This window comes from Dromiciops gliroides, chromosome 3 (assembly GCF_019393635.1).
Source record: "Dromiciops gliroides isolate mDroGli1 chromosome 3, mDroGli1.pri, whole genome shotgun sequence".
NCBI classification, from domain to species: Eukaryota; Metazoa; Chordata; class Mammalia; order Microbiotheria; family Microbiotheriidae; genus Dromiciops; species Dromiciops gliroides.
The window spans coordinates 346737789-346753604 of NC_057863.1; the positions used below are offsets into that span (position 1 = coordinate 346737789).

General features: G+C 37.3%; 1 protein-coding gene across 1 annotated transcript in view; it reads right to left on the reverse strand.

Annotated features, from left to right (window-relative positions):
• Positions 1–7620: 7620 nt before the first annotated feature.
• Positions 7621–15816, reverse strand: part of DZIP1L (DAZ interacting zinc finger protein 1 like) — a 60099-nt gene continuing 51903 nt past the window's right edge. The window contains exons 13-16 of the mRNA XM_043996897.1: positions 14102–14321; positions 9836–10014; positions 9064–9203; positions 7621–7936 (exon numbers count right to left, since the gene is read on the reverse strand). Coding sequence (XP_043852832.1) covers positions 7742–7936; positions 9064–9203; positions 9836–10014; positions 14102–14321 — 734 coding nt within the window. The 3' untranslated portion in view covers positions 7621–7741. The remainder of the gene's footprint in view (positions 7937–9063; positions 9204–9835; positions 10015–14101; positions 14322–15816) is intronic.

Here is a 15816-nt window from a genome sequence, read left to right on the forward strand (position 1 = left end):
TTGAGGCATACTGGATGTGGGACGCTGTGCCCTCAACGTCTCAGTTCCCTAAGAAACTTCTTTCTATTAGAAGTTTTAGGACAGATGTATATCTGCATTACTAGAGAGTTTCTTTCTTTCTTTCTTTTTTTTTGCAGGGAAATGAGGGTTAAGTGACTTGCCCAGGGTCACACAACTAGTGTCAAGTGTCTGAGGCTGGATTTGAACTCAGGTTCTCCTGAATCCAGGACCGGTGCTTTATCCACTGTACCACCTAGCTTTCACAACTAGAGAGTTTCTTAACCAGACCTCCGTGCACCAAAGAAACCACAGGTCCTTTCCAAAAAAACAAAAAAACAAAACAAAAGCAAAAACAAAAAATCTTTAAATCTCTGTTCAGAACTCTGTTAAAATTTTCTATCTTAAAAGGCTACTTTAAAATATTCCAGAAGGGGGGGCAGCTAGGTGGCGCAGTGGATAGAGCACCGGCCCTGGAGTCAGGAGTACCTGAGTTCAAATCCAGCCTCAGACACTTAACACTTACTAGCTGTGTGACCCTGGGCAAGTCACTTAACCCCAATTGCCTCACTAAAAAAAAAAAAATCCAGAAGAGATACAAATCCTTTTGGAAAAGAATATCTGTCATTAAATAAAGTTATTGCCAAAGCAATTTGTATCTAGTGCTGTCAGAAGGTTGCTAGGGAAATGATCAATGAACAAACATCAGCTCCCAACCTGAAATGTTTTTTTTTTCATAGACTCAGTTGGGGGAAAAAAAAACTTTCTACTGTAGAGAATTTTTAGTCTAAACAATGGCTTTGCATAGACCTACCACCCTAAGTACCTTGCCTTCTGAACCTATGTAATTCTCATTCACATGTTCCAATAAATCCTAAATATTTGTTTTTTCCTTCTTTTTTTGGATGAAAGAGACTTCTATGTAAATCTAAAGGCTAGAAGGTAAAACTAATTCCTCACTTTAATTAGTTCTAATGGCCTAAGAAGGTTTAATTGATCTCTGTAGTTGGTTTCAGATACCAAATGGCTGAGTACCGACCCCAGGAAGGATTGGACTCCAAAATATTGGACTTCAGGGTAAGTTAGAAAGGGACATTCTAGGCAAAATATAAGAGTAAGTTCTAAGTTAAATAAAGTTGCAGCTAGCAATTAGTTAAGCAATAGTTAAGGATGATAGAATCATAAAATCAAATCAACTAGTTCAACCAACCACTGAATGCAGGAACTCTACACATAATATTCTTGACTAATAGCTATCAAATTTTTGTTTGAATCCTTCCAGTCACGGAAACCTCTCTACTTAGTGAATCAGTCTGATCTATAATTTCAGTTGTATAACTAAAGGCCCAAAAGACTTTGGATAGAACTAGCCCCCGAGTCAAGAAGACTTGGGTTCAAGTTCCATTTCTGATACATTCTGGCTATGTGACCATCAACCCTTAATTTCCCAGTGGCCCCTATCTGCAAGTTAAGAAGTAGGTACTAATCAGCATGTGTAGAAGGAATTTCCTCAATGGGAGTTCCCCAGACCAAGGAAATTGCAAGTCCATTCCCACATGACAAAAACAAAAACTCAATTGACACTTGCTTTTTCCTCTCTCTCTACCAAGCTGCTCTTCTATGCTCTGATTCCATTATTATGCCTGCTTATAATAGTTTTCTTTACATCTTCCATTTTAAATTAAACTGAGACCCGGGAAAGAACTTAGTTTTAAAAGGCCAAGGTCTCCCACTGCATCCAGGGCCATTGCCAGTCATCCTGACTTTTGTCTTGCCACAGGACTCTGATGACTCTGGAGGAGGGAATGAGGCTGATGACTTTGCATTGCTCTGCCTCATTTAAATCCAATTCACTTGAGAGTCAAGACATCACCCTCCTGATATCATTGGTCCTCTTTAAGAATGAAGAAAGAGGGGCAACTAGATGACACAGTGGATAGAGCACTGGCCCTGGATTCAGGAGGACCTGAGTTCAAATCCAGCCTCAGACACTTAACACTTACTAGTTGTGTGACCCTGGGCAAGTCACTTAACCCCAATTGCCTGACTTTAAAAAAAAAAAAAGAATGAAGGAAGAACAGCAACAACAATTTCTTCCATCTTATTTAGGAACCACTTAAAGAAGGAAGACAAACACAATAATTTATTTCCTCATCCCTGTCATGGTTCCTGTTGACTCTAGACTTTCTGAATCTCAATATAAAATAACATAATTGTGAGAGTTCCTCATGACATTTAGTCATAAAGAGAGGATGTATGCCTTGATTTGTTTTTCTTTAAAGGTGTGCAATTTATGCATTATTTTAAAACATGGAACGTAAGATTACTTAAGTCCAGTTGTTGCATTAGAAAGTTGTATATATGGGGACAGCTAGATGGCTCAGTGGATAAAGCACCGGCCCTGGATTCAGGAGTACCTGAGTTCAAATCCGGCCTCAGACACTTGACACTTACTAGCTGTGTGACCCTGGGCAAGTCACTTAACCCCCATTGCCCCGCCAAAAAAAAAAGAAAGTTGTATATACTTTTAAGCAGGAAAAGTTTTTTATCTATATGTCAATCACTCCTAGGAATTAAACCTAGGTCATATGATCCAAAGAGAGAGCCTTGGTTTTGGAATCATAGATCTCTGGTTCACATACTGACTCTATTTACTACCTGTGTAATTTGGGGCAAGATACAACTTCTCTGGGCCTCAGTCCCTTATCTATAAATGAGAGAGTTCGACAAAATGATCTCCAAGGTCCCTCCCAGCTCTAAATCTCTAATCCTATTAGACTATGAATTAATGCCACCTGAGTTGTAGATTAGCTTCTTTTGAACAGTGAGTTACTACTGAAGCTGTTGAATCTGTAAGCCTAAAGTTACAAAAAAGCAGTAAATGTCACCCCATGTATATTAATGAAAGATGTAACTGAAAGAGTTTTACAGGGGCAGAGCCCACAAGTAGCTACCCATTTTAAGTATTTTGTGGGTGAGAAATGTCTCTAAAACTTTAGCTCATGAGCTCCCACTGAGGGGTTTTACTTTTTTACCCATCAACCTCATCTCTCTGACCTTTCTGCACTGATTTTATATGAGGAGAATAGACGATTTGTTTTCTTTATGCATTGACATAAAATTTTAGAGCTAGGAGGAATCTTAAAGGTCATCTAGTCTTTGAACATAGTAGACAATAAATATTTGTTGAATTTATTCCATTCTAATTTTCTGTAGTAGCCCAGAGTGTTATGGTTTTAAGGGCCTAGACTCTTTTGACAAGAGCTGCCTTTAATTTAGCCCAAACAAATTCCTCCTATAAAATCTGCCTAACCTTTACTGGAATCTTCCATACTAATGTAACAGGGTGCACCCTTCACCCCTTGGAATGGGAGTCATCATTCCTGATGACTACATTGAAAGTTGGAGGGGAGAGATGGGTATTTGCAAGGCATACATATCTCATGCTTGAGAGGCTTGCACTGTGGATAGCAGTTAGAGAATCAGATACTGAACTGGAATGGGTACAGAAAAGTAGCTACCACTGTCTCTCTTCCTCTATGCATATAAAGGATAAGGACTACTTAGAGCTATCACTCAAGAGTTATATCATTCTTGTTGGAGGAGATGTGGGAAAACTGGGACACTAATCCACTATTGGTGGAGTTGTGAATTGATCCAACCTTTCTGGAAAGCAATTTGGAACTATGCCCAAAGGGCTATAAAACTGTGTATTTATCCAGCAATACTAATACTAAGTTCATATCCCAAAAATATCCAAAGAAATAGAAAAAGACCTATTTGTACAGAAATATTATAGCAGTTCTTTTTGTGCTGGCTAAGAATTGGAAATTAAAGGGATGCCCATCAATTGGGAAATGGCTAAACAAGCTATGATATATGATTGTAATGGAATACTATTTTGCTACAAGAAAGGAGAAGCAGGATGATTTCAGAAAAACCTAGAAAGATTTACATAAACTGATGTATAGTGAAGTGAATAGAACCAACAGAACATTGTACAAAGTAACATCAATATCATTCGATGAAGAACTGTGAATGACTTAGCTATTCTCAGCAATACAATGATCCCAGACTATCCCAAAGGCCTAGTGGATGAAGGATACTATCTATCTCCAGAGAAGGCACTGATATTGATTGAATACAGACTAAAGGATGCTGATTTTCACTTTCTTTCTTTTCTTTCTTTTATTTGCATCTTCTTATAGAAAATGACTAATATGGAAATGTTTTACATAATCGCACATGTGTAACCTATATCTGATTGTTTACCACCTCAGGGATGGAGTAGGGGAGGTAGGGATAGAATTTGCAACCCAAAACTTTAAATAAATGTGTTTATTTTTATAAAAGGATTATATCACTCAACTTCCATATGGTATGGCTGCTTCTGCCTTTTCTCATTTCTTCTTTTCTAATCTTAGGTAATTGAGTATCCCATGTTGAGTACTCCATACCCAAGACTCTTAGAGACTTAGTATGTTTCAAAAAGTCTGACAGTCCTCAGAAGCCTACAAAGCAATCTGTAAAAGATCCTTATAGTTGCAGTAGATGATGATATAAGAATCATCTGTCTCAGAAGGAAAGGCTACCAGAAGAAGGACTGGACCAGCATGTCTATTTTATCAGGAGATGATCAGACAATACCCAGTAGAGAGGAAATGTAAAATGCACATTTAACAGTCTCCAAAAACTTTTTTACATCCTAGTGAAGCTTAACTATGAGGATCGAAAAGATTGTAACCATAGCTATAAGTTACTGAATTCTGTCCTAATTATTCCAGACATGTACACAGTGCTTCTCCTGTGTTTAGCATTCCTTTTCATGAGTAGGAATAAATTCCCTGTCCCGTACTCGATTCACATTTTTACTTGGATTATATTTTACTTCCTTCTCATTTTGAGAAAACTCAGACATCAACCCCAGGAAGTCATTGTGTGGGGTTATTAAGAAGCCAATTAAGGAATTCTCACATTAAGGAATGTGAAGCCTAATTCTACAAATTAGAGGTCAGGATTCCCCAGCATTGACCCTAGTCCACAAACCACAACCAATAGCTAGGCACTGAACAGGGAATGGTTCAAGACTCTATCCTCTGTGAGTCCCAGGCACAGTGTCTTTATGATAGCATAGAACCTTCTATATTTGGAAACTTCCATGCCCCATGCCTGAACATCTAAGACTTTACACATTAGCCCCTGCTGGTGTCTCCCTTTCTTTGGTATCATAAATCAGAAGCCAATCACATGTTCCTAAGCAAGGGCCCATTCGACCCTGTAAAATTCATTGTCCTCACCTATATCAACAAATTTTCCTGGCTTCATGATAACGTAGAATTCAAGTATCCTCACTCATCAGCTAGGATGAGTGACAATCACTTGGCAAACTTACTTGTGTCAAGTCCAGAGAATGGTAGGAACAACAATCTTTCCTTCTGCTTTCATCTGAAAACAATAACATCCATACTTCCCTGATCATTTTTCTATTGCCCCCACCAACCTTTAGAGGGTGTCTAGTTAGGCCTTGCAACATGTGAGTTTAAAATGTTCATGTAATAAAGTCCTATTACTTTTATCATTCCTGGTCCACCTGACTCTTTTGTGAGAACTCCAAAAGTGTCAAAATGTCTGTCACAGGCTAGGATGCCTCCCTGTTTTACAAGAAAGGAAAAGAATTAAATTACTTTAATGATGGCCACACAGTTAGATAGTGTCAGAGTTAAGATGAAATTTCATGTCTCCTAATTCCTAAAATATTTCTTTTGAATCTTTTAATAAAATATCCTTTGAATGTTTGGGGCAGGGGAAAGATAAATATATAAATTATATATCTGCATGTTGCGAAATATCCAAATAAATTTTTTAAATCAATTAAGTATGTATATGCTTTGTAAAGATAGTGCCAAAATTTGGATAATTGATTATTTTTATCATTTTCTTCTATACAATCTGAGTTTTGTCTGTATAATCAAAGCTACCTAACTATAATAAATATGAGGTAGTGATTTAGATCCTGTTTTTTAAGAAAAATTATTCTGATTTTTGTTGTTGTTCAGTTGTTTTAGTTGTATCCAACTTTTCATTACCCCATTTGGAGTTTTCTTGGCAAAGATATTGGAGTGGTTTGATATTTCGTTTTTCAACTTATTTTTAAAATGATGAAACTGAGGCAAACAGAGTTAAGTGATTTACCCAGTGATGCAAAACTAGTGTCTGAAGCCAAAATAGAACTCATGGAGTTGAGTCTTCCTCACTCCTGGCCCAGCACCCTATCTGCTATACCTCCTACCTGCCTAGAAACTGGCAAAATACCAGTCCTGGATCATCTCAGAACATTGTATTATCCAGTCCATTGAAATATCAATATTTGATCCTCGAGTCTCTGAAGTCCCAAATTTGTGCATTTTGAGAAAATTTGATAAGAACTTTCTCAAATTGCTAGTTTGGCCTTGGAACTTCCAGAAGTTAATTTTAGAGATAAGTGATTTATATTGGCTTAACATAGAGGAAAGGTAAAATCATTGAAATTACATAACATTGTATGATGATCAACTGTGATAGACTTAGCTGTTCTCAGAAATCCAATGATCCAAGACAATTCCAAAGGACTCATGATAGAAAATGCTCTCCACCTCCAGAAAAAAGAATTGTGGGATCTTAATGGAGATTGAACCATACTTTTTCTACTTTTTGTTTGCTTGGTTTTTCTTTTTTGAATTTTTTACCTTTTGTTATGATTGTCCTTTTACAACATGACTAATGAAGATATATGTTTAATATAATTGTACGTTTATAATCTATATCAGGTCACTTTCTGTCTTGGGGTGGGGAAAGGAATGGAGGGAGGGAGAAAAATTTGGAACTCAAAATCTTATAGAAACAAATGTTATGGGGCAGCTAGGTGGTGCAGTGGATACAGCACCGGCCCTGGAGTCAGGAGGACCTGAGTTCAAATCCGGCCTCAAACACTTAACACTTACTAGCTATGTGACCCTGGGCAAGTCACTTAACCCCAATTGCCTCAACAAAAAAAAACAAAAACAAAAAAACAAATGTTGAACTTAACCCTCACTTCCCTGCAAAAAACAAACAAACAAACAACAACAAAAAAAATGTTGAAAAATATCTTTACATGTAACTGGAAAATAATAAAACACTTTTATAATTCAAAAAGAAAGAAGAAATATGATAATAAAAACTTAAACTTTTTTAAATGACCTGAAGTTTTAAGATATTTATCAATGTATAATAGCCAGGACTTAGGGGGAAGACTTTACACTCTGCTGCTAGCATATTGTAAAGCTGGATGGGTACCATTACACCTGTTGAATAATGGGTATTTTTCTTCTCCAATAGGAAAGTAAGCCTTCATTTATAGTTTTCCCCTCCTTAAAAAAAAAATCTGTTATAAAGGATAGACTTGCTGGGAATATGAGAAGGAAGGGACATATTAAGAAATTAATTCAGAAAAAAAATCCATTAGATCGTAAGCTCCCAGAAAGCAGAGTGGTTTTCTTTTAATTAATTGTATAGTCACTGCTTAACAAAGGTGCTTAATAAATGTTTATTAGATTGAATTAAAACAGAAATGGAAGTGATGTATAAAGAAAGATGCCAATAAAAACAGGTAAGAGGTGTGATTTGAGGATAAGATGTGTGAAATGGGCACTCCTCCTTCCTACTGTGAAGGTGACACTGGGATGGTGCTGTCTTCCCCACAAGTTGGGAGTCATGTCCATGCAAATCACCAGCCCACAACCCTCGGGCTACTTGAACTCCAGACACTGGTGCTCTGCAAATCGGTGGAGATCCTGCCATGCTTCTCAACTGGCTGAGATCGAGACAGGAACTGTGGCTGCTTTTTCTTCTCATTCACATCTAAATCCTGAAGAATCTCTTCCAATGAGGAAATGTCTAAGTCACTGTCATCTTCAGAAAACTGCAGTGAGAATAGGAAAGAATTAACAATCTTATGAATGAGGAAATAAGTAGTCAGGGTATATACTACATCTGGATTCTCCAAAGAAAGAACTGATATTGAAGGAACACAGACTGAAGCATGCTATTTTTCATTTTCTTTAATTTTTTTCTTTTATTCAAGTTTCCTTATACAAAATGACTAATGTAGAAACTGGAGTGGCTTGCCATTTCCTTTTTCCAGCTCATTTGACAGATGAAGAAACTGAGTCAAACAGGGGTAAGTGACTTGTTTAGGGTTGTACAGCTAGTGTCTGAGGTCAGATTTGAACTCAGGTCTTCCTGTCACTGTATGTACTGTGCTACCTAGCTGCCCAAGACCATCTAACAGGTGCTTAATAAATATTGATTGATTGATCTACATCCCCCTTCTTAGCTAATTTTGAATAAATAACTCCTGTATTCTCATTCTATTCAACCAGTTATTGGTCTTAAAGATACAAAAGAATAGATTAGGAAATGGAGGTAGTTTATGACATCTTGCTCTGAAACAGTCACCACCCTTTAAGCTTTTATTTTATTTCAGTTAACAAAAATGTATTTATCTCTTTTTCACCTCTCTGTATCCCTCCTCCAAAATGAAAGAAAGTTTTTAAAACCATATACAAATAAGCATAGTCTAGCAAAACAATTCCCCTCACTGGCCATGCTGGAACTTTTCCTATGCAAAATGTGAAGCCATCTTTGAAACTGCCATACCATCCTAATATGGGGAACTACCACATCATTTCAATCTGTATGCAGATTTGGGGGTCCCCAGCATCTCACTCCCATCTCCAACCAGCTGTAAAGAATATCCTTTCATAAATCTCCTTTGGATTTGTGAGTTTTATGTCTGGGTTTCCTTTTCTCTTCCCTGGTGTGAATACTTAAGTTGCCACATAAGTGAGCATTCATCTGAAAGAGGCATTTGCCACCAAAGAAAGACATTGAAATAGGTAGGAAAAACTAATCAAATCTCCTCATTTTTAATTTCCTCAAATTCAAGGAGTCCTCATTCCACTTGCTTCTGTGAGTGACCATAACTTAAAGGTAAAAGATTAACTTACGAAGGAATTTTCATGGCTTATACCAGTCTTCATATGTTACCTGAGGCTTCTTTACTGAAATGGTTGTTTTAGATGGTCCAGCATCTGAGGCTAAGAGAAGGTTCACTCCTCCAGCAGGCTTCTTTCCAGGAGCAACTAGTTGTTTTTCTAGAGTTTTGGCCATCGACTGTACTCGAGTTCCTAAGAGTCAAAGGACTTGGATCAGCACTAAAGAGCTATAGGTGTTTTGTCTCTAAATATTTTGGTTTTTTGTTTGTTTGTTTTTGGGTTTTGTTTTGTTTTGGGTGAGGCAATTGAGGTTAAGTGTCCAGGGTCACACAGCTAGTAAGTGTCAAGTATCTGAGGCTGGATTTGAACTCAGGTCCTCCTGAATCCAGGGCTGGTGCTTTATCCACTGCACCACCTAGCCGCCCCTCTAAATATTTTTAAGCTAGCCTACATACCCATTTTTTCCAGACATGCCTTAGATAAATGGGGACAGTGAGAACCTTTCATGATTCTATTATTCTGGGATCTAACAGGTGGAAATTCCAAAACTACACAGGGCCAATCTATTTAAAATTAATTTCTGATAGCTAATTAAGCAATTGAGCTGTATCACATAAATAGGTAAAATACCAATTAATTGTTGTGATCTCTCTGCTAACATAGGGAATTATCAGAAAATAACATTGGTTTCTGCCTCTTTATCATATATAGAAAAAGATGCCACCCCCCCCAAAAAAAATGCAGAAGACTAAAGGACATTTAAGTTACCCAAATAAATCTGAGTCTCACGTAAATCATCAATCAAATAGAAAGTGTTCACTCACCTGTGGAAGTTATTCCACCAGAACTTGCCATAGATTTAGGTACTTTCTCCTCAGAAGTTTCAGTATCAGACCAATCCCAATCATTGTCATCTCTAGCAGCCATCCTAGATGGGGTTTGAAGATTTGGGTGGGAAATATGGTCTCCTTCTGAATCATCTTCAGATGTGAAAGGTGGGGTGCTAAAGTACACAAGTGTAGATGGAAGATAAAGTTACTTCTATAGAAATATTAGTAATATTTTCAAATATGTGAAATGAAATAATAGGTGTGAAAATATTCCAGAAAGTTAAATGTGCTAGAAAGCATCAAAGACTCATAGGTGTAGAAAGGAATGTAAGTTCTTTGAGGGAAGAAATTTTTTCATTTTATCTTTCTATCCTTCAGCACTCAACATGTGGTAGAGAAGGAACTTCATAAGTGTTTGTTGGATTGGGTTGAATTAGACTCCTCACTATTGATTAGAGAGATGCAAATATAAACAACTCTGAGGTACCACCTGACACCCGTCAGATTGGCTAATATGATAAAAAAGGAAAATAATAAATGTTGGAGAAGCTGTGGAAAAATTGGAACACTAATGCACTGTTGGTGGAGCTGTCAACTGATCCAACCATTCTGGAGAGCATACCCTTTGACCCAGCAATACCACTTTTGGGTCTTTTCCCCAAAGAGATCATAAAAAATGGAAAAGGACCCACATGTACAAAAATATTTATAGCTGCTCTTTTTGTGGGGTCAAGGAATTGGAAATTGAGGGGATGCCCATCAATTGGGGAATGGCTGAACAAGTTATGGCATATGAATGTAATGGAATTCTATTGTGCTGTAAGAAACGATGGGCAGGAGGAGTTCAGAGAAACCTGGAAGGACTTGCATGAATTGATGATGAGTGAGATGAGCAGAACCAGAAGAACATTATACACAGTGTCATCAACATTATGTGTTGATCAACTGTGATAGACTAGATTCTTCTCACCACTCCAATGGTACAAGAAAGTTCCAAAAGACTCATGACAGAAAAGGCTCTCCAAATCCAGGGAAAAAAAAGGAACTGTGGAATATGGATGCTGATTGGACCATACTATTTCTTTTGGTTTTGGTGCTGTTGTTTTTCTTTTTTGAGGTTTTTCCTTTTTTCTCTGATTCTTCTCTTATAACATGACTAATGCAGAAATATGTTTAATGTTATTATATATATTATAAATATAACCTATATCAGATTACCTGCTGTCTAGGGGAAGGGGGAGAGAGGGAAGGGAGGGAGAAAAATTTGAAATTTGAAATCTTATCTAAACAAATGTTGAAAACTAAAAATAATTAATTCATTTATTTTAAAAAAGGATTAGATCCCAGTGGCCTTCTAATTTATGCCAACAAAGAAACCCCCAATTCCCAACTATAGCATAGCCAAGTGGGCATCCATCCTCTACTTGAAAGGCTTCCAATGAAATGGAACTCACTTGCTGAGGTCACTCATTATGCTTCTGGGTAGCTCTACACAATGGGAAGGTTTTCCTTGTATTAAACCTAAGTGCTTGACTTTAGAAGGCATAACTAGAGTAATGAGCTAACTTTACTAAGCAAAACAAGTATAACACCTCTTCTGAATAACTAATTTTCATGTATTTGAAAATAATTATCATATACCCTGTCTTCTCTCTTCTAAGCTAAGTATCCCTAGTACCTTCATATGATCCTCCTGTGGGATGGTCTAGAGTTGAATTAAAGTTTTAGTCATCCTGGGGGTAGCTGGTACCAGATTATTCTGATAATTACTGCTTTATAATACAGTTTGAGATCTGGTACTGCCAGACCACCTTCTTTCATATTTTTTTCATTGATTCCCATGATATTATTGAGCTTTTGCTTTTCCAGATGAATTTTGTTATTATTTTTTCTAGATCTATACAATATTTTTGATAGTTTGGTATAGCACTAAATAAATTAATTAACTTAGGTAGGATTGTCATTTTTATTATATTGGATCAGCCTACTCATGAGCAATTAAGATTTTTTCCAATTGTTTAGATCTGACTATATTTGTCTACCATGGACTTTTACAGGCAACAAGACTCCCCCTTAATGGTTCTTTGTGAATCATATATGAGTAGTTTTTTAGTCTCAAGGCAGAATGTTTTCCATGTAATATTCAGTAGATGTAATGAACATACAGTTCATTTTTTTATTATTTGAGGGTTTTCAGCAGTTTTACAATCTATCATCAATTCAATTATGTTAAAACAAGCATTTTGTGGATAGTGGATAGAGAGCTGGCCCTGGAGTTCAAAAGACTCAAGTTCAAATCAAATTTCAGATATTTGCTAGCTATGTGCTTAAGCTCTCTTAGCATCAGTTTCCCCATCTGTAAAATGGGAAAAATAATAGCACCTCCTCCCCGGGGTTGTTGTGATGACCACATGAAATAACATATGTAAATTGCTTTGCAAATCTTAAACCATTATCTCAATGCTGGCTATTGTCATCATCACCACCATCACTGTCATTATTACCAATACTCTGAGTAATTTTAACAACTAGTCTTAGTCTGAATAAATCATGAAACATACTTCCCTCCTCTTGTTAGGAAGATGAGGGAATATGGGGGCAGAATGTTGCATATATTATTGGACACAACCATTGTATCAGTTACTTTTACTTAACTTTTCTTTGTTGTTACAAAGGAAGGTTCAGTTCTGAGAGAGGGAAAAGAAGGGGCTGGAGGAGTGAATACATCCAAAAATTTCTATGATGAAAAAACAAAGGGGGTCATTAGAACTTTTTTTTATTTTTTAAAAGCAAGGAAGGACTGAGAATAAAAATTTATTTTTCAAATATGTTGATGTTGAGACTCCAAAGAGTTAAAGGCAATGTCCATGATGTGAGGGTAGCACAGTATCAGACCCTACTACTTGCCTCTGACATATAATGCCAAGTAACTAGAATCACTTGAAGATTTAGACATTTTTGTTTTTATCTTTGCAATTTCCAGGCCTGGCACAGTGCCTGATACATAGTAAGTATAGTTCAATAAATGTTTGCTTGTTGGTTGGTTGCTTGCTTGGTTAGTCGGTCAGTTTAACCTCTCAGTGGTCCCTGACAACTCTAAGACAACAAATAGAAAAGCAACCTGCATTACTAAAGGGAAGGTCTTCCATGGGAGTTCCCTAGACCAATAAGACCACAGATCCAGTCTGAAAACAAACGAGAGGGGCGGGAAATCAATGATGTAGACAGCAGGGAGGCTAAAGTAATGTCATTTTTAGTCTCCCCTCCCCAAACCCAAGCCCATTATCCTATTTTGCAAAAACTTTTGCCAGAGAATGACTTCATCATGTACCCTGAATTCTACTTTCACCCCTTACTCCCCTCGTTACAGAGACAGTTGGGAAGGCAGATGGTAAGGAGAGGCAACTGTCATGATATTCCTGTGACTCTCTCTACCTCCTGGGCATCTCATGTACTGTGGCTGTGCTTTGGTACCTACTCTGAAGCAGGGGATCATTAGAAGGACCACTTTATCCTGAAACTAATTCAGATATAACCTAGACTGTATACCTGTGTAGAAGAAAGTTCATAAGGGGATACAGATAAGCAAGGCAGTTCCCTTACTATTATATTAAATTTAATGGACATCAAAAAAACATACATCATCAGAAATCAGTCATACTTTTAAAAAGTGAGCTGATAGGTGGTGCAGTGGATAAAGCACTGACCCTGGATTCAGAAGGAATTGAGTTCAAATCCAGCCTCAAACACTTGACGCTTGCTAGCTATGTGACCTTGGGCAAGTCACTTAATCCTCATTGCCCCATGCCAAAAAAAAAAAAAGTGAGCTGAGATACTACCCTTATGTCATGTGTTAAACACTAGTAATTGTCAATAGACCTCTAGGCAGGGCTATGCTGGAGACAACTCAAAGTGATTCCTTATGTAGGAGCCAATAAATTTTCAGTTGAGCATATACAACTTGGATGCAGTCAGGGCTTGATTTATTATTTTGTGGATTGTCTAGACTACAGAAAGTGATGGAGAAAATTTTAATAATGCTGATAAATCTTAAAAGTGTGTCCCGTGTATTTACCCTACCACTACTCCCAGCCTGCTGTTAAACATTTTTCAGCACACTCATGCCTGTAGAGGTGTATTTAATTTTCCACAAGGAAAAATTTGGAAGTGAAGAAAGAAATAGATTTGAGCTCAGGTTTAAACCATGTATGTGGGTACCACAGAGAGAACATCGGCAGTAGGTATGAGTTTGAGTCTTACCTCAGCCCAGGTCCAGGGGAAGCAGGAGGACCAGTGGCACCATGAACTTTACTCCGTGGAGTTGGAACTGGTATCACTGGTGTGCCAGGGGTGTGGCTGGCTTTGTTCTGAAGTGCTGTCGACTTAGGTGATGCTTCTGGGTGAGACTTTGATTCAACTCGAAGCATTCTGGACTTCTGCTGAGCTTTTCTTGTGGACAATGGGCTTCTCTGACCCTTGACTAGAGAAACAAAAAGGACCCAAATAAATGGACACTCATCCCAACCACAGATAACACCTCCATCAATTGTTCTCAGATGAAAGTAAAACTCTTTACTGGAATATTAGGAATGAGGAAGTTAAAAAAAAGTAAGAGAAATCTCAGACCCAGCCACGTCTTGTGCAAATACATTGAATATTGTTTTCAAAAACTCCTGAGTATATTGAGCAATGGATAGGATGTCAGAGAACCAGGGTTCTAACCCCAGTTCAGTCTTTGGTGTCTTTGGGTAAGTCATTTCTCCTTTCTGTTTCAAATTCCTCATCTGTAAAATGATAGACTGGAATGGATGATCTCCAAATTCCCTTCTAGCTCTAAAGTAATATGATTCTATCCTAAATAAAACAGCCCCCTTCATGTATAATAGGCTCTCAGTACAGATTTGTTTAACTGAACTAAATTGAATTTATTTTTAAGAAATAGATTGTAAGAGCTGAAGAAATCATTGATCCTTAAGGTATTAGAACACACAAAAGAAAAAACTTAGAGGAAAGAGCAAGGACAGAGAAGACACACCTTTGTTTAAGAGACTGTTAAACACCAGCATCTCATTTCCTTTCACTTAAGTCCAAAGAACACAACTTCTTTTCCCTATTTTTATTGACAGAAGCCTAAGGATTCTCAGACTAAGCCAAGACTTTAAGATACTTGAAAGACTACTGGATCAGGAGATCTGTGTTTTAACTGTAGCTTTAACAAGTATTGTACAACTCCACTGGATTAGTTATTTAACATCCTGGAGTTCAGTTTTCTTATCTGTAAAATGAGGGAGTTGGATGATCACCAGCATCCCTTCCAGCTTACTCTATACCATAGAATTCCTGAATTTCTGCTCTGTGAAATAGACTGTGTAGCCAGTTTTCACATTATTTTAGGAGATTTGGCAAGAAATTCCCAGTTAAGACCCTGGGTGGCAGTATCTACCTAGGCAAAGGGCTACATGTTTTGAAGAAATTCCAGAGAATACAACATAAAAAGTAAACAGGAAATAACATTGCTTATTTTTACAGCTAAGTCACCCTAGCTGTTGCCTAAACCACATTCCCAGGAATTCTGGCCAGTTCGGTAGTGTGTATATATGCTCACACTTCATCATTCAAGCCTTTATTCTTAAGTCCAGAGTGCAGGAAAGCCTTCTTTCCACAAGAGGTCTTAGCAATACTGTCTAGTCCAAGCATCAAATGTATCTGCTGAGATTTACGTGATGGAGAAGTCAAAAAATCAAACACTAAACATCTTCATTGTGAACTTATTCATCCTATTCTTGTTGATATGAAATTCAATCAAATCAAATATTCAATTGCAAAAGAGCACATGGGAAAGAGAAAAGCTTGCAATAACAGGAAAGTAAGAAAAATACTAGCATGAAGACAAGAGGGCATAGCATCAAACAGTAAGTATGTATTGAATACCTGCCAATAAGTGAGATATTTATAAAAGTAGTTTGGGGACAGCC